Raw genomic sequence first — 23,030 nt, 5'->3', positions numbered from 1 at the left:
TTTCCTTTTTTTTTTTTTTTTTTTTTTTTTTTTTTTCCCTTTCCCTCAGCGCGTCTCGGCTTCCCCACCATTTTGTGCCGCGATCACAAGGTTGGCTGTGGGATCACGCCGTAAACTCCCTCGCGTTCGGGCTCGCAACGGGACCTCGAAGGGGCCTTGATGGCGGAGAGTCAATCAGCGGCCGGGCTGGGGGAGCTGACATCCCCCGGAGGGGCCGCAGCGCTCGGCTCGGAACCCGAAACCCGGCGGTTGAGCGAGCTGCGGGTTATCGATCTGCGGGCAGAGCTGAAGCGCCGCAACCTGGACACGGGCGGCAACAAGAGCGTGCTGATGGAGCGGCTGAGGAAGGTGAGCGAGGCGCCAAGCGGGGCGGGGGGGGCGCGGGGGGGGGCGGCGGAGGCTCATCCGGGTCCTTTGTCCCGCGGCCCAGGGCCGTTGGCGCATGCGCGGTTGGCGCGGCGCCGCAGTGAGGGCAGCGCGGGGCGGGGGCCGGGCCGAACCCGTTCTCTTGTCCCGCTCCCTCGGCACGGTTCCCTTTCCGTGCTCTGCTTCCCTCCGCGCGCCCTCCGTTCGGTTCTCCCATCTCTCCTGCGGGGCTCTCAGCAGGCTGGGCCGGCTGCGGGTCTCGAGTCCTTTGTGGCTTCTCACAAACGTGGTCCTGGAGCGGCCGTTCTCGGTTATTTGTATCCCTGCGTGGCCCCGTTCGTGGCGGGGGAGGTGTGCGAGATGGCCGTTACCTCCCAGCTCAGTCGATTTTATGATCAGAACACGGGGATCGTTGAGTCCAACCCCGGTGTCCACACAGCACCACGCAAAGCCCAAACCCAATCTGTGCTATGAAGCTTTGCGTACAGATGTGCGGATCTGCACCTCTGGATTGCATCTCAGTGTCTGCGGAGCTGTTTTATAGCACTGTGTTTGTCTCTGATGGGGCCGTGTGAGCTGAGAGCCCCATCGGACAAAGCACACGTTGGTAGCAGTACGACAGGGCTGTATTGCTGTCTCCCTCAGGCTATTGAGGACGAAGGAGGAGATCCGGATGAAATTCCCATGGCTTCAGAACTGACCAACAAGAGGCTGTCAAAAAGAATGAGCAAAGGTACAGGGTGCAAATGCAGCTTCTTCATTTTGGTGCTTTTTTATAAAACTATTTCATTAGCAAGTAAGGACAACAACAATATGGCACCCAGGTGTACTTCTGTTTGCGTGTCTTGGAACCTTGTTCATGCTCATGCTGTGTACTTGTGTTGACTGTGTTGTATTCTCATGCTCAGCTAAATCCAGATAGGGCTTCTGAATTAGGATCTTAATGATTATTAATTGAAACAGCATTGATTAGATAATTTGGCAAAGAGTAGCTACGTTATGAAATATAGTGCTGTTAATATAACTTCAGTTGTATTATTTTTAGGAAGAAAATCAGAAGAGGAAGGGGTGGAAGACAATGGGCTAGAAGAAAACTCCAGAGATGGGCAGGTAGGTGAAAGCATGATTGCAGTTTCTAAGTACACGTGTCATTAAAATCACAGTAAATACACGTTTGTCCTTTTCCTTTGTTTAGGAGGATATTGAAGCAAGCCTGGATACCTTACAAGACATAGACATGATGGATATTAGTGTGCTAGATGAGGCTGAAATAGACAACAGCAGTGCTGTAGACTGTGGAGAAGACTATAGTCCTGATAACATTCTGGACTCACTGTCTGATAATAAAGACAATGTTGATGCTGAAATGAAAGAACTTCCAGATCAGCTAACAGAAAATGAGGTAAGTAGAGGTCCTTGCAAATGTAACAAGTGTTTGGGCACACGGAGGCTTTACTTTGGTATAATACAGTATAGGATGTGTACAGAACATGGGTTCTGGTTCACATGAACAGCTCTTGTGTCCTACCAGAGGTATAAAGGGGTGACAGCAGCAGGTTTACCATCTGCTTTACTATGCAGTGACATCTCTGGGGCTGAAAGCAGTTGTTAGTTTCAGTGTTCCTGTTGCCATTTATGCTTATTAGAGTGTGTGTGTGTGTGTGTGTGTGTGTGTGTGTGTGTGCATTAATGGATGCATGCACATAGATGTGTACCCACCCATCTAAATAATTGTGTATGTGAAGAAAGAAAATCATTTTCAATTTATAATTTAGAACTCTTTTCTGCAGAAATGATGTTGTGAAGAATTTATGTTGTGTAGATTTGTATAGGTTATTAAAACATGAAACTCTTTATGGATCAGGTATTGCCCTTGCCTGGCAGTGCCAAACTTTTGATGTAGCTTAGAGAGCAAGCTGGAATATCTCCTATACAATCTCCAGCTACTGAATGAACACAGTAATTGTATGTTATGTTTACTCCCCACACTCTTTCCTTGTCTCCTTGTGTATTTGCTTTAGGCTTGTCATGTCTGTCTCAGCTTTTTACCATGTGAGAAAGAAGGTAATTGCAGAAACACCCCATTAACCTGAAAGGCCAGATGGCTTTCTTTCAATTAGAGCTGATAAGAATCATAACCAGTGAGGTTTTGGTTGAGTCTTCAACCAAATAGAGCTCCAGCAGCTCTTAGGAAAGTAGAAGTGGGGGATGTTTTGCTATTGAAAAGTGGAGACTTAAATCAACTTCACTTCTAATGCCTTGAAGTTAGAAGGTAAAGAAATAAAAAAAATGAAAAAAAAAAAAGGTGGGAAAATGGAAAACAATTTCTAAATCAAAGTATCTTTGAAGTATATTTTAATCTCAGTATTACAATGACATTCAAATGAAAGGTTACTGGAAAGAGTGCCCTCCTGCTCATATTTAATGCAGAAGAATATTTATCTCTTGCTTCTCTTGGGTTGTGCTCAGAAGTAGTAATCAAGATCTTCTAAATATTGGAAAGTACTACTTATGTTGTTGCTCAGGCAAGCTGGATGTGTGGTGTTTCTCAGTAAGGTAACCTTGCTGTGTAAGGAGTACTCTAATTGCTTTTTTACTCTTTTAGGAAGATTATGATGAAATTGAAAACAATGTAGATTCCTCTTCTGATTTAATTGAAATGAAGGTAAATTGAAAACGTCACTTCCAGATTTTTTTTAATGCTGTTCACTCTGTGTTCAAACACGTGGCCATAGTGTGAGCTGTAACAGAACCCGCGGTCTGAGTGATCTCACACAACCCAGTCTGTCAAGTGAGGATGCCCCGAGTTGTTTCCTTGTTTTTTTTCTTCCCTCCCCACTTTGCCAATTTCAGGAGATTTCCTCCACTTTTGCTCTGGCACTGCAAAGGAAACAGGCCTTCAGAAATGCAGAGCAAAAGCACTGCAGTGGCTTTTCTTACTTAGGAAAAATGAGATTTACTTGAAAAAGTTCCACAACGGATTTATTTTTTCTTTCCCCTGCTGATGACATCCAGTAGTAGCCAGGTTTTGTTTTCACTCTGTAGTACACAGAGGAACCTTTTTGCTCCCTTTTCTCTAGTATTCCCACTTACGAGGCAAATAGTGGCTGAAATTTGGGCGTTAATTAGTCAAAAAAAAGTTACATAGATTTCCAATGGATGGTGAAAAGCAGTGCTGAAAGCAGCAGGTGGATTGGCATACATTTAAATCTCATGGATGGGGTGGGGGGGTTGCAATGATGCTCTGTAACAAAGTACATTGCATAAAATCCTTATTCTGTGTTTATTTCCTGAACAGAAAATGGAGAAACTACACTTGGAGCCAGGTACTGTTAAAGAAAAGCATATTCCTGTCTTTTCAACTAATACTTTTTAAACCATTAACTGTTTAAAACAAACAAACAAACATAGAATTTGCGTTATTCTTATGATGGACAACCCAGATCATGCAGGGTCATAGAGATTGGAAACCCAATCATATCCCCAGATCTGTGAAGTGATGCTTGTCATCTCTGAAATATTTTCAGTGATATGAAATGGTTTAAAAACCTGTTAAGCTACATAGATGGATTTAGAGAAGGTAATCACAGTTTAAGAGCTAAGCAATCTGCCTCTAAACAGATCTTGTGATATCGCACACACCTTAACTCTTTAGTAAGTAGAGAGCAGTGACAGCAGTAAAAAGATATTGTAGGGCATTAAAATGTAAAGCTTAGTTACTGGATACAGAAGAAAGAAGAGAGTTTCTTCATGGAAATTTCATACAGATACTTTTCACTTTGTGGACTGCAAACACACTCATGCACCATCAGAAGAAGCCCAGGTTTCATGTTGGACTGTCTGCTAAAAGAATGTCACAGAGATTTAAAAATTGAACCCTCAGTGCTTTGCTATGTTCAGTTAAGCGTCTTGGACCTGTGGAAGCTAACTAGAGAAGAAACAGCTGAACGATTTCGTGAAGAATATCAAGGATGAGCAGAAGGTTTTTGTTAAATCTGGGGGCATTTTTCTTCCCTGTTAACGTGTGAGGGCTGATGCAGTAGTGTGTCAGAGTGCAGTGAGCGTAGGACTTGTAACACTGTGTACACTAGGGTTTTCCAATCTCTGTGTAGCTTAGCCGTTCTCTTGGTGTTAGTGTGGCAGCCATGCCAGTTCCACGTTTGTGATTGCTGTATTTCCCTGGTGATTAAACCTTGTGCCATTCTATTCCTGTTAAATCCGTAGAAAATGAGAAAATACTCGACATTTTGGGGGAAACTTGTAAATCTGAGCTCCTTAACGAAGAAACCTCCGAAGCGGAGCAGCCACATGCACAGGAAGCAAGTAACGTGGTGCCAGGCAAGAGGCTAGCAGAGGAAGAGGACGCTCTTGCTGCCGCTCAGTCGGAGGAAGATGCTTTAGATTTGGACAGCAAATCGGCACAAGCTATGGCAAGGAAGGAGGCAAAGCGTTTAGTTGTAGCGAAAGGGGAGACAAGTGAACAGACAATAGAGGAAGAGAAGCTGGACTCTGACTCTGTAGGAGTAGAGAGCGTAAGCGATCAGAGTAGCAAGCGCTGCCAAGGCCTGGAAGCCTCTAGTGGGGAAACAGCGGAGAGAGGCGCAGGTGCGGAAGGCAAAGATAGCAAAGAAGATGCCAAGAAAACAGAAGACAAAGCTAATTCAGAGGAATCCCCCGCTACTAAAGAGTCCTCAGCCAGTGAGGGCGGTGATCAGAAAAAGAGGTTTGTTTTTTCTCCGTTATAGACCAGATGCTATCTTTTGTCACGGGTCGTTAAGTGATGCCAATAAGCCGTTTCCTTCAATTGGCCACCACGCCTGCTGAAATTGTAGCCTATTCCTAAAGAATCGGTTTGATTTCTCCTTGTGCAGAATTGTTGTTGTTTTAAACACAGAGGGTTTGATTTCTTTCCTTCCTCAACCTTCAAAGGTTGTTTTCTTAAATTACTCTGATTTGTAAACTTCTTCCTAATATAATTCTGTTTAAGAATCTGACTCCCCTTATTTCATGTCAGATTACTTAAATCGAGTATATAAAGGTGTATTTTTGTTTGCAACGTATTTTCTGGTAGGTATTTAATTTTAGCTTTTTAAATAATTGATAAGTAGTCATTATTCTCTCTGACTCGAGTAACGTGTTGTTTTGTCTTTAGCCCTGTGGAGGAGGACAGAGATACAAAGCTGATCTCAAAAGACGAGAAGGGTACGTATCTTTAAAAAACAAAACTTGACATTTATGTCAGTGAAGCTCCTTTTGTGTTGGATGGGGTCTTTTGTTCTGAAAGCTTTGAAGTCTCTGCAGTTCTTAAATATCATTATTTACTTATTTTCTTGGATTTTTAAAGATGCAGTTATGCCAAAAAGTTCTTCTCTTTGATACATTTTACAAAGCTTTGCATTGTGCCCTTCTGTTTGTGTCTTGATCTCCAAAGGTAGACGCTAATCTGTGACAAATATGTCCTTCATGGCACTGAGGATACCAACAGCTGGTAGTGAGTCCAAAGCCTGCTGTGATTGGTTTACTTGTGATTCTTTAAACCATCTCCTGCTACGTGAAAATAATGTACAGTCTTGTATTCATGTACTTAAACATCACAAATGCTCAAAGTTTAATGCCTTCCAATTGGATTGATGGTTCTGAAATCTTCATCTACTCAAATCCTGCTTACAATGCCAGTATGCATGATAAGCAGGATGGGTATTTCTGGATGAGCAGTGCCAAGTGAGGCCTTGCCTGCTCCTTCTTCTCATCGTGTTTCTTCCTTTTAATGCACATTCTGCTGAGTCTTTACTTCTCTTTCCTCTTTTCTGTTCTCTTACCACTCCAAGGCAGAAAGCTTAGAACTGCCTTGCGTGCAGCAGGGAGTTCAAGGCAGTGAGTGCTGAAATCCCAGCAGTTCTGTAATTGGCAAGAAGTTCCTTAGGAGATCTGTCTGTCTGCTGATTGGAAAGGAAGGATTTGCATGGTTTGAGGTTTTACAGCACAGCCTGAACTCGCCATCAACTGCTTCCACCCAGATTTTGGGTTCTGTCTGTCTGTGCCAGCTACCAGACCTCGCCATTAGCTCCATCCACATCTGTTCACCTTTCATCCATATTTTTACTCTTATTTCAGGACATTTAAAGGGCCATTTAACAGGTTCTATTATTTACCCAGAGACTGCAGCACATTTTGGGCCACGTCATCTTTCTTTTAAGAGATTGTTACAAATCCCAGCATACTTTCACAGGAACTTGTACAAATGTGACAGCGTTCCCCGCAGAGCTCGTGTTTGCAGCAGGAAGGTGGCAGCTCTCACATGAAGAAGTAAGAGACAGAAAGATACCTGAGTAAGGAGAGCGTTTCAGATTGCTTTTGAAAGATGCATCTCCCCTTTGATGACATTCTGAGGAATTCCTTCTATCGCCAAAAGGGTGTTGTAGAAGCAGATAGATGTAGGGAGACCTGCTGCACTCCAGTCACAGAAGCCTGTGGGACTGAATGCTGTGAAGAGCAATACAGAGATCTTAAAGAGATTTCAGAGGAGATTGGGATAGTGTCCTGGTGTGAGCTCCACGCAAACAGGCAACCATCAAAACTTGCATAAATCAGACTGTTTTAAAAAGGGATAAAGGTTATTCCCTGTTTGTTTGGTTTTTCTCTCAGTGAAATTACAGAGGAGCTGGCCAGGCTTGCTGGTTGCTCCTTAGAGAGATGAGCACAACACAATCACTCAGCAATAACAGATGTTTATAGAAAGACATCATCTCTCACTCTCAGTGATAACATCTGTGAACATTTAGCTTGAACCTTTCTTAATCACTGGACCATGAGTTCTCAGACTTGGCAATGGTGAAGTCACTTATCAAACATTGACCAGTTCAGATGTCACCCTGGGTGGATGTTCTGTAGTTCCTGCATAGCTGAAGAATGCTGACCCTTTTCTGACTGCAGTAACTGAGGTCATAGCTGAACTGTTCATACCCTGAACATGAACTACATGCAGGCAGACACTTAGGAAAATATGTTCTTGCTTTTATGGTGAATGTTTTCCTTGAGAGGTGTGGTTAATCTGCATGCAGTTGTAATTCCTTAGGAATCAAGGAGACAAGGGCAAGACACGAGTACCTGTGGGTGCTGACTCGGTTCCCACAGCCCTCACAGGTCTTCAGTCTTTTCCTGTAAGTTCCAACGTGCTGGGATGGTCCAGACACGTTCTGAAGGGCCACGGTTACTTCATCTCTGCAGTTTCTTCCTTGAGGAACGATGGAGGGAATAACATCCCTCTGTTGCACGTGACAGAGTTTGTTGTTCCATCTTAGAGGAGTTTGGACTCCTCATTGCCTTCAGGAATACGAGTTGTTGGGAGATGACGTTTTTGCTTTACTTTGTGATTTGAAAAATGACATTTGTGGAACTGTTCTTTTTTAAATATGGGAACAGTAGAACTAATTAGGATCCGGGGTGTGGTTTTGTTTGTGTTCCTAATTAGGTCGCACTGCTGGCGGTTCTGGGAGAAACTTTTGGGTGAGTGGACTTGCTTCCACTACCAGAGCTACAGACTTAAAGAATCTGTTTAGCAAATATGGGAAGGTAAGGTTGGTTTGTTTGTTTATATTCCCCTCAGTATAAACTGTCTTTAAGATTTGGTGTGCTTCTGTTGCTGAAAATGTCTGTGGGATTGTAGAGGGAAGAAAAACCTGCATGAGTTCATGCCAAATGGCTGCAGTTTTATTTTATCTCTTCCAAACAAAAACAAAATTCCTTTTTCAGTCCTTATATAAACTGACAGCGACTGCTTACATATTCTCTGTGTCCTGTGGTGGTGTCTTTACTCATTTGAACCCACAGTATCAGTGAACGCTGCTTATTAAATACATTCCTAGGACAAAGTAGGATAATGCAGTATTTGATAATGTGTTCACTGGGGCGTACGTGAGGAATTGCCTCAGTACCTGAAGGTTTGCCTTTGTCTGAGGTGGATAACTGCTTTAAAATGCGCTCACTTGGGCATTGGTATGTTCTACTGCGTTTGTTATGAATGTACTCCATCTCAGCTGGAAAATGGGAAGAACTAGTTCAACAGGAAACTGCCGTCAGAGCTGATAGCATTTGTTGCACAGAGCTGATTCCTAAGGATTTCTCTCAGAGCTCTGAAGCCCACTTATGGGCACACTGCATCTGCACTGCAGAGTGCAAGCTGTGACCTGACAGTACTGAAATGGGTTAAGTGTGTCACAGCACTGGGTTTGACAGTCAGAAGAGTAACAGAAGCTTCTTTCCCCGTGTCAGTTAAAAAATGCAGCGCTGCCCCTCCATTCATCTGTTCAGAATTCCATCTGGTGAGCTGGAATGCATTGATCATAGAGATACCACAACGTGTTAAATGCTTAAGAAAAAAATAAGCTCACCTCCCATTTGCAGCTGCTTAGCTGCCACAATAACGTGTAGTCACGTAAATAAAACTATTTGCTACAAAGCACTGATGGAGGTTGAAACTTCCAAGCAGTCAGTGCCCATCTGCTAAATAAATCAAGAGCTCAGAAGTGCGTTCCGTGCTCAGCTCCACTTTAATGCGACGGCTCTGTGCACACACTGGTGTGAGTGAGTGACATTTATAAAGCAGGTGTTCTGTGCAGGCTTTTCCAAGTTGTTTGTGGGGGGGAAACTCCTCTTTCTTAAGCAGAGCTGTGGATGTCACTCTTTGTCATCCTCAGTGGTGACACGAAGACGTCATTTTGCGTGGCAGCAGCGTGCCCTGGGTTGCACCAGGGATGCTCTGTGAGTGTTTCGTGCTGCTAAGGCTGTGCCCTCGTTGCTGTGAGCATAACACGTTGTTTTTTGGGAAAGGTGGTTGGTGCAAAGGTGGTCACCAATGCCCGCAGCCCCGGCGCGCGCTGTTACGGCTTTGTCACCATGTCTACAGCTGAGGAAGCCACAAAGTGCATTACTCACCTCCACAAAACGGAGCTACACGGGAAGATCATTTCTGTGGAAAAAGTGAGTATTGATCCTCTAAGATTTCTCGCCGCCATCGAGTTGTACGCGTAATTGAAACCACGATCTCAGCTGATGTGCAAAATAAATTTCAGGCAAAAAATGAACCTGCTGGGAAGAAACCAACTGAAAAAAAGGAGAATGAGTCGAAGAAAGAAACAGCCAGCGAGAGGTACTGCCTTAAACATTCCCTGTCCAGAGCTGTTGCAGCTCTCTGTGTTGATTTGTCAGGAAAAACACTTAAATAGAACTTTTATGACAAACATCCCGAAAGTGACAAGTGTGTGTTTGGAACTACTGCATCTCAGCGAATCAAAACTGGGTTTTGTTAATTTAATTCTCTCTTCCTGAATGTCAATCTAATCTATATCAACATCTGCCTGTAGGCCTAGCAGTAGTAAAAGGGATGAGAAGTGTGACCAAAAAGACGACTCCAAAAAGGCTGAAGAAAAAGATGAAAAAGAAAGGAAAGAGAAGGATGAACAGAAGTCTGCTTCATCGGATCAGCCTAAATCTTCCAAGTCAGGTAATATGGCTGTTCTTGTTTTCACAGTCAATCTCTCATAGAATCATAGAATCGCAGAATTGCCTGGGTTGAAAAGGGCAACAAAGATCACCTGGGTCCAACCCCTGCTGTGTGCAGGTCGCCAACCAGCAGCCCAGGCTGCCCAGAGCCACATCCAGCCTGGCCTTGAGTGCCTGCAGGGATGGGGCATCCACAGCCTCCTTGGGCAACCTGTTCCAGTGCCTCACCACCCTCTGGGGGAAAAACTTCTTCCTCATATCCAACCTAAACCTCCCCTGTCTCAGTTTAAAACCATTCCCCTTGTCCTGTCACTATCCAAGACTGGATAGTCTTGGAGGAGCACTGACATTTTGTCAGCCTTAATGGTGACGCTTAGGATAGCTGTAGTGAAGAAATGCATTTTGAGCAGGGGTTTAAAGACCCGTTTCACATTGTAGAGGAGGTAACTGTGCACAGTAACGAGTTGTACGTTATGTAGCGTTGTTATTTCTTACACCTCTTTCTGCTCAACCTCTGCTTTGTATAGGGAGTAAAGGAACAGAGAGAACGGTGGTAATGGATAAATCCAAAGGAGAACCTGTTATCAGTGTGAAAACATCAACTACATCAAAAGACAGAGTAAGTCTTCTGCATGGGAAGCACGGCACATCGGTTTTCCTTAGAAACAGATCAAGAATCCCACTAAGCTGCACGTGCCCTATGCTTGTCCTACTGATCAGACTAATTAGGGTTTCTGTAGTGCGGATTTAGCTCTTAATTAGTCAAATATTTTTCATATGGCTGATAATGTATTCAGCAATGAAATCTTGCCAAACTAAATGTGGGAAGGGAAGGTCTTCTGTTATTATGTTGTGGGTCTGCAGTGTTTAAAAAAGAAAAAGAAATAGAAAAATGTGGGGGCAGAGCTTTGAGATGTGTGTGAATGGAAACAGAGCGCTGCGCGTAGCAGTTGGCCTTTTGTAAATGCACTCTGCTGAGTTTCTGTCCTTCTGTATTAAATGCAGAGTGTTAAGAGCCAGGATCGCAAATCGGAGAGCAGGGAGAGGCAAGGCATTGTGCCCTTCGACAAGATCAAAGCTCAGAGGAAAATGAGGGAGGCCGAGCAGCGCCGGTAAGAGCAGCAGTTAGCTTGGCTGAAATCTTTTTTTCTTCCTAGGAGCCATACAGTTTTCTTTTAATTAAAATGACCAAGGGAGAAAATAATTCTTTTATTTGATACTTTATTTGAGTAGAAGCAATGAGGCATTTGGATTCAACTCCTCCTGTCCATATCGGATTATTTACCCCCGCGGGTGGGTTTGATGGGAGCAGTGAGATCGCTGTAAATACAAATCACTGCAATTCAGAGGAGTTCAACAAATCTGCAGTCACTGCGGTTTTATTTAATTATTTTTTTTTTTCCTTTTTAACTTCCTTTGTTGAAATACAAATCCGTAACCTTTCATGCTGCTAAAACAGCACCCGTGAGCGTCGGGAGAGGCAGCAGCACCTGCAGACCATCCGGGAGCGCGAGGAAAGGGAGAGGCTTGAGATCGCTCGTGAGAGACTGGAAATTGAAAGGCAGCGGCTCGAGAGAGAGCGGATGGAGAGAGAGAGACTGGAGAGAGAGCGGATGCACATAGAGCACGAAAGGAGGAGGGAACAAGACCGCATCCAGCGAGAAAGGGAAGAGCTGCGACGGCAGCACGAGCAGCTGCGCTACGAACAAGAACGCCGCTCCGCCATGAGAAGGCCGTATGATATTGATGGCAGGTAAAGGCAACGTGAGGGATGGGAGGAGGGCGCTTGGCTGCCCGGCTGTGGCTCCAAGCTGCCCTGCAGAGAGCTGTCTGTCTGCTCGGAGCTGCACTCACTGCTTAGCCTGAGCTGACTGTGTAAAATCTCAGTTGTGCTCCTCTGTCTGAGTTCTGTTCCTGCTTCTGAGCTTTTTTACACGCGTTTTTGATTTGTACAGTTTGAAAGGAAGGGACAAATATCAAAAGTCACAAACTGGATTAAAACAAACGTATTCTTTCTGTCAGGAGGGATGATCCATACTGGCCTGAAGCGAAGCGGATGGCGATGAACGATCGGTACCATTCTGACTTCGGCCGCCAGGACCGCTTCCACGACTTCGACCACAGGGATCGTGGCCGGTACCAAGACCACTCATTGGACAGGTTGGTGTTACCTCTGCTGTGCTGTCTGAAATCAAAGGGCAAAGATGTGTGCAGCATCACATTTTGCTGCCTTTTCTTTACTGGGTGTTTCTTCTGCACTTCCTTTTTTAAGCGTGATTTAGGAGCTGTGGAGTTTCTCTTGTGAAACGGAAGAGAACTGTTCTGTGCCACGAGTTAAGCATTTGTTAAGCACCTGCTCAGTGTGCTGGTGCTGCTGTTTTGCAATTTGTAAGCTTTTGAAAAAAAAACCAGCTTTTGAAATAAGATTGTAGCATCTTAATGGAGGATATTGTTTCATTCTTCTGGGCTAGCTGGGTTTTCCAGGAATCTCAAGCGTTGTGGCTTCCCTGTGTTCCTACCCCATGTGCCTCTTGTAGGCAATGCTGGCAGCACGTGGAAACAGGATTTTCTATCTGTGATGTGTAGATACTGTTACAACGGCAGTGTGTTTTCCAACCACAGTCTGATTTTAGTTGTCTGTCTGTAGGAGAGATGGATCCAGGACAATGATGGGGGATCGCGATGGACAAGTGAGTTGCTTTTTATAAATCTGTAGAACTATCTCAACTCCTGCAACTTGGTTTGCTGTAGTTTCAGATTAAAATTACAGTATCTGTCAGTGACGAGATTGCCTTGTTTTTGACTTGCTGTAAAAGTCAGGTACACAGCAAACAAAACAAGCTTGTCGGAGAGGTGGGTGATAAGAGAGGGTGTTCGGAGAGGGCACAAGAGGGCTGAGCTGTGGGACTGCGAGAGACCCAGACAGAAATGGGCAGAGAGGAATATCATGAAGTTAACAGGGAGAAACAAGGACAGAGTTGGTTCTGGGCGCTCACACAGGTGCTTTGCCTTGCAGCATTACCCAGATGAGCGCCACGGGGGACCTGAGCGCCACTCACGGGACTCCCGGGAGAGCTGGGGCAGCTACGGCTCTGACAGGAGGATGAGTGAGAGCAGAGGGATCCCCCCGCCCTCAAGGTCAGTGCTCTGAGCTGTGGTTCTTCTCCTTATGCGCTTCTTGACCTGATTCTTTTTCACAAAGCTCCCTCCTCAGCCCGTTCTCTGCCAGGTGCGCTGCACAAGAGTGGCTCTTCCAGCTCACTTCACTGCAGTAGTGCCAGGTGTCCCGTTGGGTTCTTGCTGTCGTGCAGAGGTGTAACTCAGGCTCTTCCTGCAGAGATGGCCGCGACTGGGGGGACCACGGGAGGAAATTTGAAGGGCACCAAGAGCGTTCGTGGCAGAGCAGTGTGGATGGAGGGATGATGGGACGGGATCACGAGAGATGGCAAGGTAATGCTCCCCACGGGGCGCCTGCTTGGACACAAAGCAAACAATTCCTGTGGATATAAAGGAATCACTTCACTCTTTTGTAGGTGGAGGTAGAGGGAGACCTGGCCACGTGATGCACCGTGGAGGCATGTCAGGGTAAGGAGCTTAAAAAGAGCAAAGCATTTCTTCGTCTTCCATTTCCTTTCCTTTCTGAGTGAGTCCCTTGCATTTAAATGAGCCAGAGAAGCATTTTTAGGGGATTATCAATTATGCAGTTAGTTAGTGAAGTGTCAAGGGATGACAGAATATTCCTGTGGTTCATAATGCAGCACATGACTTATTTCAGCCTGACTACTCGGGTCACAAGAAAACAAACCCCAAACCATCTGCCTCACTTTGCAGGCGAGGAGGGTTCATGCAAGGCGGGAACCAAAGTCAGATGATGCACGGAGGAGGGATGCAAGGAGAAGGATTTGCTGGCCAGGAAAGAGCAAGCAGACCCAACGATCCCCGGTTCAACCGTCGCTACTGAATGTTTTAATTTTTAATGCTACGTGGCAACTGAAATTGATTTGTCACCCAGGGTTACCATTCCTTGGAGCTCATGGGTCACTGTAAGTGTAATTTTTTTTAAGCTGCTGCCATATTACATCACTCAATACAATGTGAACTCATTTGTTTTGTAATGTGTTGTTCATATCTCATTTAAAAATGTTTGTTAATGAAGCATTCCATTTTCCATAAATAAAAAACAGTTTACAGTTAATGGCTTCAGTCGTCCCTGGGACACCGATTTGTTTGGCCACACGCTGAAGCACAGAATGTTCTACCCAAGGTGAAATACCCAAATGCCTTTGCACTTTCAGCAGCAGCGTGCTCCCAGCAGCACACTGACACACCACATTACTTTAGGAGTCTTAATTAAACACTGCAATTTAATTTTTTTCATGCTGGTGATGATGCTAGTTAAAGTTTGGACAAAGTGAGGGCAAGGATCTTTTTCTCTTCATTTCATGGTGGGAGCTACACCTGCTTGGCCTCTGCTACATCAAGGCAGTCCAAAGCTGCTCCAATCCCAAGACCTACATTTCCCCAGCAGTCCTTGATGGAGATTAGGAATGGCTCTGAGCTGTGCCTGGGTATCTTTGGCTGTTTTTAAAAATGCAGTCAACACTGGTGCAGACAGAGCTGCTCCCTCAGCACAGAACTGTCGCTCTGCACACGAGCCACGCTCTGCTGAGCCACCTACCACTAGGAAGACACGAAGCAATGGGTGCAGTTTGCGTGCCAAAACCAACCCCAATGAAACAGGAGCTTCCAAAGTCCTTTATTGTAGCCCTTGCTTGGCTGAGCTGCCCTCCAGCGGGACCAGCACAGGACGGACAGAAGTGCAGAGCTGCACCCAGAGGACGTGCTCACTTGACGAGGTCCTTCACGTACTTCCAGCCCTCCGCCGTGTACTCGCAGGCCCTGCTGGGAGCCACAGACAGGGCAGACATCACCGTGTGCACCCCTGTGAGGAAAGTGGAGAGTTATCCCCAGAAAAGCATCACTCAAGGCAAATTTCCTATCGTTACCCTAGCGCCGTGGGGCTCTTCAGACAGAGGGAAATGTAGATTTGTGTTAAGGAGCTTGAGGCCGAGTACAGCTTCACTGTCCCAACAGCACAAAGTTCAGATGACCACAAGGTTACAACAAACTGCAACTTGGAGAATTCAATTTCATTTCATGTCACAGGAATGGGGGTTGTTTCCCCGCAGCTCTGTGACGGTTATCTGCTGCCCCATAAGAACTATCAATCCTTGTCAGGTATTTATGACACGTTTGGCCTTCAAACATCCCTAGCTGTCCAGCAACTATGGGAACGCTCCTGTGAGAAAACAGGGTGAGTTCAGGCACACTCGTGTGTGAGAACAGTTCTGTGGCCGCACTCACTTGGATTTCACACTTGAAAATGAAGGTGATGAGATACAGTGAACTGCCCACAGTCACTGCGTGTGCTGGTGGTGGAACCTGGAGGAACTCTGCTCCTACATCCAGAGCTCCCACCACATCGTCGCTCTTAGAAGGCAGTACTGACACACCACCGAGATAAGATGATCTTTTGAGTTCCTTTTCAACCCAGGCCATTCTATGATTCTTTGACAAGCTGATCGCTGTTGGCCCCTTCCCACAACTACATGAAAAGTGATTTTACCTTTATTCCAGGAATCAGAGGGGGAAAAGTCCAAGCTTGGAGTGGGCGGGAGCTGGAAAGAGAAAGAAATCAGCAGTGGGGGTGTCAGTGGGACAGGGCTGCCTCACCTGGAGGGGCTTTGGGACTCAGATCTCAGAGGTGCTCCCTTCCCTAAGCCTCAAAGAGCATCAGCCATTGCCCTGAGATCTTGGCTGAGGGCTTGGCTCTTTTCTGCAGCACACAGCAGAAGGGAGGTGCTTCACACTGAGGTGCTGCTGGCAGCTATAGGTTTGTTAAAATAGACTCCAATATGGAAAAGACTTTTTGGCTCCTGAAGATTTTAAACACTTAAAGGGCCTCTCAAGGCAATCTGAATTCAGCCCGACAAACCAGGAGAATCTTGGCCTGAGCTTTTAAGCCCAAAGAAAAGCCTAAAACTATTACTGCACACTGAAACCTCCCTCAGAGCAAACCTGCAGTCCCCTCCTTGACCTGCCTGGGCTCATTGCCTCTTTTCCTCCAATTAAGACCTGGGAATTCTCCCCACTACACTGAAAGTCCTCCTCCTTCTGTTTCAACCCTCCTCAAAGAGCCCTCAATGCGAAATCCAGGTTCAACAGCAAAACTGCCAATGTCACTGGAACCTGAACCATCGTCCCAGTGTGTTCTGCTCCACATTATCTGCTGTGCTCATCTCTGCACCCTCACCTCCCATCCTCACCTCCCAGCCCACGTAACTCGTCCACTCTCTGACTGCAGGAGGCAGAGCTGCCTGAGCCTTTTTTAGGGCTTCAGCGCCTTCTGCACCGCTGCCCAGCAGCCCCTGATCGTAGGCCACGTACACAGCAGCTCCGGCCAGGCTTCCTTTGATGACAAACCTGAAGGAACCAAAAGCAGCCACAGTTCAGTTTGAATCAGGAGTGACACCGCATCTCTCTCGGGCAGCTAAGAGCAGAGGGGTCACCGTCCCTGGAGGCGTTTGAGAGCAGATGGCTGCTGCTCTGCCATCCCTTCCCCGACACCAAACATCCCTCATCTGTCAGAAATCTGCTCGCGCTTTGTCTGCATCTCCGAGAACGGGGAAACACCACAACTCTGAGCAGAGAACGGCCGACGCGGAGCTTTGGTGAAAGCAACGGAGGGACTCAGCACAGAACGGAGCCCTCAGACCCCGCGGCTCTCCGTGCCGCTCCTCCAGGGGCGGTGACCCTGCCTGCCCCCCGCCAGCGCCTCACCGCCACCGTTCTCACCGCCCGGATGAATGAGACGCACAGCAGCAGCGAGCGAAGCCCGGCCGACACCGGGCTGCCCAGCAGCGCAGCTTTATGGCAGCTGAGCCCCGCGCCCCGCTCGGCCCCAGTTCCCTCTCGGAGGGGCCGCACGCTGAGGGCACCGCGCCGGGCCGGCACTCCCGCCTCGCTCCGCGCCCCGGGCAGAGCGGGGGGAAAGGCAGAACCGCGGGGCGGGCAGCGCCGGGCCCGACCGCAGCCCCGGCGGTCCCGGAGAGAGGCGGCGCCCGCGGCACTGACCTGAGCACGGGCAGCAGGCGGGCGGCCATGGCGGCACCAAGGGCAGCGCGAGGGCCCGCGCCGCGAGGGCCGCCGGGAGCGCCCCACGTGACCGGAAGCAGGGAGGCACGCTTCCGCCTCGGCCGTCGCCATGGCAGCGAGATCACGTGGGCGGGAAGCTGCCCCCGCCGCCATTTGGGGCCGGGGGTCGGGGCTGCGGGCTCGGGGCTGATCCCGGTTCTGGTCCCGGTTCTTCCCGCTGTTTCATCGTGACTGCGGTGCCCGCGTTAACCCGGAGCGCCGTTCGCTGTGGTGAACGCCTCAGCTGTGAGGTTAACGCTGAGTTAACGAGGTTAACGAGCCCTTCGTTCGGCGCGGGTCGGGCCGCTTTTCCGCAGGCCGGGCGGGGGGAGCAGCGCAGCCCCGCCCCGTGCCGTTATTTCCTCCCGTCGAACGCCGTTATCGCAGCTCCCGGCCCTCGGGGCGGTGCCGCTGTTGCTGGCTGTGACGCCCACAAGGCGGGGGTTTCCCAAGCCCAAAGGCGGCGGGGTCGGGTGGCACCGCTGTGCGCCGTGCCGTCTGGAGGCGGTGCCCGGAGCAGAGGTTGGCACAGCCTCCGTGGTTGAAGCTCCTCTGTGGGATCCCTGCGCTCCCAGCCCAGCTATCAGCCCGCTTCATCGCGTCCCTAAACAGTTTCCCCACTGCTAATGTCCAGTTCGCTTCTGGTTCTTCTCTTCCGAAGGTCTGCCTCACCTCCACAGCCTGAGCAGCTTTTTGTTCCCCTTCTGCACGGCGTGGAGGACGATGAAGCCCTTTGGAAAAGTGCTTTGTGCAGCAGGGAGCCTGGCTGTGCTGCTTGCTTTCTTCTGCAGGGACACCTTCCAGCCAGGTATGCTCACCGGGGCTCAGCCCAAACTGGGACGTACACAGTGTAACAGAACAGCTTGAATTTCCGAACTGTGGTTGCAATCCCTTCCCACTCGTGGCTGTGCTGGAGCTGATAGCCTCTGCCACTGCCTTTCTCTTTTCATTGCAAGCTTTGGGCTCAGGAACTGGCTGAGCACAGGAGGGCTGACTGAACTCAAACTGATCCTAACTCCAAACTGATCCGAGGAAACAGAGTCATAGAATCATAGAATCCTACAATGGCCTGTGTTGAAAAGGCCCACAGTGCTCATCCAGTTCCAACCCCCTGCTGTGTGCAGGTCACCAACCAGCAGCCCAGGCTGCCCAGAGCCACATCCAGCCTGGCCTTGAATGCCTGCAGGGATGGGGCATCCACAGCCTCCTTGGGCAACCTGTTCCAGTGCATCACCACCCTCTGGGGGAAAAACTTCCTCCTAATATCCAACCTAAACCTCCCCTGTCTCAGTTTAAAACCATTCCCCTTGTCCCATCACCATCCACCCTCACAAACAGCCGTTCCCCCTCCTGTTTATGAGCTTCCTTCAAGTACAGGAAGGCCACAATGAGGTCTCCCTGGAGCCTTTTCTTCTCCAAGCCAAACAAGCCCAGTTCCTTCAACCTTTCCTCACAGAGGTGCTCCAGCCCTGTCATCATCTCAGTGCCCTCCTCTGGACGTGTTCCAAGAGCTCTGGATCTTTCTTGTGCTGGGGGCCCCAGGCCTGGGCACAGCACTCACAAGAGCTGAGTAGAGGGGGAATGCTGCAGGCCCAGGGCTCTCTTTGTGCTGCACAGCTTCTGTAGAACAGAAAGCTGCTTTGTGGAAGTGATCTGTGCTGTGCTGTGTCTTCTCCCATGAACAGAGCAGCTTTCTGGTGCCCGCGTCCTGCTGACCGGAGCCAGCACTGGGATTGGGGAGCAGATGGCCTATCACTATGCCACGTTTGGGGCTGAAATTGTTCTGACTGCCAGGAGGGAAGCTGTGCTGCAGGAGGTGAGGGCTGTTTTGGGTGAGGGAGAATGTCGAGGCTTTGGGCTTTGGACACATTGTGTTTTCTCCTTCAGAAGCAACATTGCACAAAACCAGCCGAGGTGCTGCAGGGGATGCTTTGTGGTTTCTGTAGAACAACAGAAGACATCAGCAGCGTGTGCTGAGCCGGCTGTGCTGGCACTGCTCTGTGCCACCCTTCTCTGCAGTGACCCCCGGGTGGGTTACACTGTGCTGTCACACAGCAGTGCTGCTGCAGTGCGTGTTTCTCCTACCAGAGGGCACTACCACAGCATAACGGGGCTCTGAGCTCCAGAGGGAGCTCGGCCGTAGGGGAGAATGGAGCTGCAGTTGTGTGAGGTGCTCTTCTGAGTCACTCCTACCTGTGGCTGTTACAGACACCCCAACCTTTCTGTGTAATGTTTGACCGTCTTGAAGATGAGACTTCTTTATGGGGCGGTGTGTAGAGAATTATAGGGTGGTTTGGCTCAGAAGGGACCTCCAAGATCATCCGGCTCCACCTGCCCATAGGCAGGGACACCTCCCAGCAGTGCTGGGTGCTCACAGCCCCGTGCAGCCTCCATCTACGTAGAGCAGATCTCTCCCAGACCTGGGGATAAGTGCCTTGCCAGGGGAGTTGTGAGCTATGAAATGAGACAGAAGGAGAGCTGGAGCAGTGAGCACAGTTCCTATGGGGACATCGCCAACTGTGTGCCAGGCAACCTTCACACACCCCTCAGTGCAAAACACCTCTGATAGGTGAGCACTGCACAAGGCCACGTGCTTTGGATCGACCACAACAAAAGGCACGGAGTGCAGAGTGGTTGGAACTCAGGGATCTGTAAGATCTCACTCTGTGATTCTGTAACCCGTGTTCTAGAAGCGTTCTTCTGAAGATGGTCTTTTTTTGGATGGGTCTTGATCCATTTCCAAGCTAGATTGAATCTCTATCTTGTTAAGAGCCCCCCATTCAGCTGCCGTGGGCAGATGGAGTGTTGATGTAAAATGAACTGAACAGGGGTAGATTTGCATCGAAGGGTGTCTTTGTCTAGAGTTGTTTCTTACTGATTGTAATGAGGGGGAAGGAGCTCCTCGCAGTGCCCTTATTGCTGGTCCTTCCCCACACCCCACGCTGTTTAATCACTGGAGAGCATTGTTTTCCCAGGTGATGGAGAAATGCCTGACCCTCGGAGCAAAGAAAGTCTTCTACATCCCAGCTGATATGTCTTCCCCTTCAGAGCCTGACAGGGTGGTTCAGTTCGCTGTCCAGAAACTGGGTAAGCAGAACAAGAATGGCAGCATACCCAAATGTCTTCTGCTGGGGGAGGAAAGTGTGTGAGCGTGTGAGGGGCTGCTGCAGTGGGTCCTCAGGAACGGCCGCCCCACCGACTGCTGTCTGTGCCCACAGGAGGGCTGGATTACCTGGTGCTGAACCACATTGGCATTTCCCCTTTCCAGATGTGGGATGGAGATGTGGAGCACACCCGCTGGCTCATGCAGGTGAGGATTCCCAGCAGTTCTCGTGGAGCGCAGCGATTCTGCTTCCCTGGGACAACCTGGAGGGGCTCAAAGGCAAATTCAGACCTATGGCAGCAGCCGAGAGCAACCACCGTGTGTGTTTCAAGTCCAGTGCTTTGGAGACTTCCTTACTCGCCTCAGTGTTCTGCTCATTTATGTTGGTGTGTGCAGAGGAATGCCTGGGAGGAGCTGACTTCTCTCCTTCCTTCCATCCTCCTTATCTGTCCTCAGCCCAGAGCACAATGTGTGCTGTGTTTAGGAAGGCCAGCAGGCGAGGAGCAAACGTTCCCATCCAGCTACAGCAGGTTCTGTTATAGAACACGCTGTGATGGCTGGAAGTGATGTTTGCTGTTTGAGCCTCTGCTCAGACACAGAACTTCCCCACGGTGCCACGTTTTGGGACTGTAGAGATGAAGAGCTGTCCTGCTTTGCTCCTAGCTGGGCCAGGTGGGTGACTGATGGTGGGAAGTGTGTGTTTGCTGCAAGGCAGGGAGCCTGGGGCCGTGGGTAAGGAAGTCCCTGCAATTTGCAGAGCAGTGATGCTTCATTGGTGGTCTGAGCTCAGCTGGGGAGCAAACTGAGGCACTGCTGGGTCCTTGTGACTGAGCAGGGGATGCAGAGTGAGACCAGCACACAGAGAAATTAGGGACAGCGGCCTCTCTTGCCAGGAAATGTACCTGAAGGCCCCACAGTAACATTTGCTGACTTCTGCATTGCTGCGCCTGGGATCTGAAGGGCTGACGGGCGCAACGTTTGACCCCGTCGTAGCTGAGATGATTCTTTCCTCCTTGTGTTTCCAATTTCACATCCAAGCTACGCTCCCTGTCACTTCTGTTCTGTCGCCTTGCAGGTTCCTTACCAAGCACTCTTTTCTCCTTCCACGCCCTCTTCCTTCCAGGTGAATTTCTTTAGTTATGTGGCGCTCGCAACGGCAGCTCTGCCCACCCTGGAGAAGAATCACGGCTCCATGGTGGTGGTTTCTTCCCTCACAGGTAAGTGCATGTGACTGAACTGCAGTTCCTGCACACCATGCCCGTCTCTCAGCGCACATTCGAGCTGTAGCAAGCGGGATGAAGGCGGGCCGGGCTTCTTCCTCGCTGGACGTTTCCTCATTCTCTCCTTTTCCCTCCAGGGAAGATTCCCACTCCTTTCACCACTTCGTACTCAGCCACAAAGTTTGCACTGGACGGATTCTTCAGCTCCCTGCGCCACGAGCTGATGATGCAGAAGAGGAACGTCTCCATCACGCTGTGCATCCTGGGCCTCATCGACACCGCCGCGGCGCTGGAAAAGACCCGGTGCGTGTTTGGGTGTGCGGGTGTTCGGGCGTGTGTGGGCACGGCGTGACGCTCTGCTCGTCTCACGCAGAGGCAAAGTCTTCATCGCTGCTTCTCCTGCGCCAGAAGCGGCGCTCGCCATCATTCGCGGCGGTGCCGCCCGCCTGCCGGAGCTCTTCTACCCGTGGTGGCTGCGGCACGTGCACGGCCTCTGGGTGCTGCTCCCCAGCCCCCGCGTGCTGCAGAGCTTCTATAACCACAGCGCTCCGAACCTCAGCGCCCCGAAGCACAGCAGCCCCTGACGGAGCGCCGCGCGGTGATCGCGGAGCGGTGATGCGCGTGCGCTGATCGCCCCCCCATCTTCCCCCGTGCCCCCCAGCCGCCCCCCTCGCTCCGCCCCGTAGGCTCGGTTGTGTCTCGCGTTCTCCGCCCGGGCCGGGCCCGCAAGGAGCGAAGCCGGCTGCCCTCAGCCGCTGCCTCGGAGCGCCCCGTGCGGACCGGTGGCACCGCGCCTTGCGGGCACGGCGGCAGCGGCGGAAGCGCCCGAGCCGGAAGCTGCCGCTGCGAGATTGCGACCCGCCCCCCGAGCGGCAGCAGATTGGCTGGCACTCGAGGGGTATGCAAATCTCGTTGTGCTGCGCGCTTTTCTATTGGCTCCTGGCTCACGTTAGCACCGCCCTAATGGCGCACGGCCCGCCCCGCGTCTTTGATTGGCTGGCGGTTCTACGCTGAGCTTCGCTCCTCCTCTCGTGGGCGGAGCCACTCTGCTGCCGGCTGCCCATTGGCTGAGCAGCTCCGGGGGGCGGGGCTCCGCGGGGCCGTGGCGCGCCGGTTTCCCCAGTGCGGCGGTTCCGGTCCGGTTTCGCTCCGGTTCCCCGAAGCGGTGCTGGCGCTGCAGCCGCCGATCGGCCCCGGGCCGCCCCAACCCCAGGCGGCGCACGCAGGGGGCAGCCGGGTTACTGAGGAAGTAAAACTTTTATTAAATAAATTTCAGATTCTTTGTAGATCAGAGCGAGGCTGACACTGATGGAGCGGCGTCGGGATCGGCGATGGAAGAAATGCGAACGGTCAAACGGCGGCGGGCCGAACCTCGCCGGGTCCCGCTGTGGTTCCCCCCCCTCCCCTCCCCGGTTTGCATTTGTTGGTCCTTTTTCTTTCTTTTTTTTTTTTTTTCTTTTTTTTTTTTGTTCAAAATTAGATTAAGTTTAAATCCATGAAATTACTCGTAGCAGAAATAAAGTACATTATACAAATCACGGACGTCGTCGATGTTAAGTATAAAAATGGTATTTACAATAAGTAAACATGGACTATAGAAACACACACAGACCCCCCCGGCCCCACCCGGCTCCGCCACCTCTCAC

The 23,030-nt window shown here is 49.6% G+C and overlaps 3 protein-coding genes across 6 annotated transcripts; 2 read left to right on the top strand and 1 right to left on the bottom strand.

Moving 5' to 3' along the window:
- The first annotated feature begins 15 nt into the window (after positions 1-15).
- Positions 16-14,062, top strand: LOC100540096 (scaffold attachment factor B1-like). The gene is made up of 21 exons (XM_085211774.1): positions 16-348; positions 1,012-1,099; positions 1,412-1,476; positions 1,562-1,768; positions 2,972-3,031; positions 3,665-3,692; positions 4,591-5,089; positions 5,519-5,568; positions 7,838-7,938; positions 9,196-9,345; positions 9,438-9,514; positions 9,729-9,868; positions 10,395-10,486; positions 10,873-10,979; positions 11,327-11,620; positions 11,890-12,027; positions 12,515-12,557; positions 12,884-13,005; positions 13,205-13,317; positions 13,401-13,452; positions 13,699-14,062. Exons 1-21 carry the CDS (start codon positions 160-162, stop codon positions 13,826-13,828), a joined length of 2,745 nt encoding a protein of 914 aa, XP_085067900.1. The 5' UTR covers positions 16-159; the 3' UTR covers positions 13,829-14,062.
- Positions 14,063-14,599: 537 nt separating this feature from the next.
- On the bottom strand, positions 14,600-17,153 carry MICOS13 (mitochondrial contact site and cristae organizing system subunit 13). The gene is made up of 4 exons (XM_085211784.1): positions 17,002-17,153; positions 16,194-16,350; positions 15,494-15,545; positions 14,600-14,809 (listed from the first exon to the last, which is right to left on the bottom strand). The coding sequence occupies exons 1-4, from the start codon at positions 17,028-17,030 to the stop codon at positions 14,712-14,714; spliced, it is 336 nt and encodes a 111-aa protein (XP_085067910.1). The 5' UTR covers positions 17,031-17,153; the 3' UTR covers positions 14,600-14,711.
- On the top strand, positions 17,144-22,922 carry HSD11B1L (hydroxysteroid 11-beta dehydrogenase 1 like). 4 transcript variants are annotated; one of them, XR_014880155.1, is made up of 9 exons: positions 17,144-17,332; positions 17,723-17,869; positions 18,747-18,877; positions 20,037-20,148; positions 20,280-20,371; positions 21,288-21,381; positions 21,522-21,687; positions 21,758-22,282; positions 22,661-22,799. XR_014880155.1 is itself a non-coding variant. In XM_085211783.1 (8 exons), exons 2-8 carry the CDS (start codon positions 17,785-17,787, stop codon positions 21,966-21,968), a joined length of 891 nt encoding a protein of 296 aa, XP_085067909.1. In that variant the 5' UTR covers positions 17,144-17,332; positions 17,723-17,784; the 3' UTR covers positions 21,969-22,670. The 4 variants fall into 4 exon arrangements, 3 of the variants coding, with proteins under 3 accessions (XP_085067909.1, XP_085067907.1, XP_085067908.1); XM_085211783.1 differs by having other exon boundaries at positions 21,758-22,670; XM_085211781.1 differs by lacking the exon at positions 21,758-22,282 and having other exon boundaries at positions 17,195-17,332; positions 22,661-22,922.
- The last annotated feature ends 108 nt before the right edge of the window (positions 22,923-23,030 follow it).

Source organism: Meleagris gallopavo, chromosome 30 (assembly GCF_905368555.1).
Source record: "Meleagris gallopavo chromosome 30, MGAL_WU_HG_1.1, whole genome shotgun sequence".
Taxonomy (NCBI): domain Eukaryota; kingdom Metazoa; phylum Chordata; class Aves; order Galliformes; family Phasianidae; genus Meleagris; species Meleagris gallopavo.
The sequence above is the reverse complement of the archived record's forward strand: the minus strand, read 5'-3'. Positions and strand labels throughout refer to the sequence as shown.

Bases quoted from the DNA above. Each gene is read 5' to 3' on its own strand.
- LOC100540096 (XM_085211774.1), top strand. From the start codon at position 160: ATGGCGGAGAGTCAATCAGCGGCCGGGCTGGGGGAGCTGACATCCCCC. The intron at 3,693-4,590 runs GTACTGTTAAAG...TTAAATCCGTAG, and splicing joins GAAACTACACTTGGAGCCAG to AAAATGAGAAAATACTCGAC. The intron at 10,487-10,872 runs GTAAGTCTTCTG...TATTAAATGCAG, and splicing joins CAACTACATCAAAAGACAGA to AGTGTTAAGAGCCAGGATCG.
- MICOS13 (XM_085211784.1), bottom strand. From the start codon at position 17,030: ATGGCCGCCCGCCTGCTGCCCGTGCTCAG. The intron at 16,351-17,001 runs GTCAGTGCCGCG...TGGTTCCTTCAG, and splicing joins CGCCTGCTGCCCGTGCTCAG to GTTTGTCATCAAAGGAAGCC. The intron at 14,810-15,493 runs GTAAAATCACTT...CTTTCCTCACAG, and splicing joins CTCTGATTCCTGGAATAAAG to GGGTGCACACGGTGATGTCT.
- HSD11B1L (XM_085211781.1), top strand. From the start codon at position 17,785: ATGAAGCCCTTTGGAAAAGTGCTTTGTGCAGCAGGGAGCCTGGCTGTG. The intron at 20,372-21,287 runs GTGAGGATTCCC...TCTTCCTTCCAG, and splicing joins ACACCCGCTGGCTCATGCAG to GTGAATTTCTTTAGTTATGT. The intron at 21,382-21,521 runs GTAAGTGCATGT...TTTTCCCTCCAG, and splicing joins GGTGGTTTCTTCCCTCACAG to GGAAGATTCCCACTCCTTTC.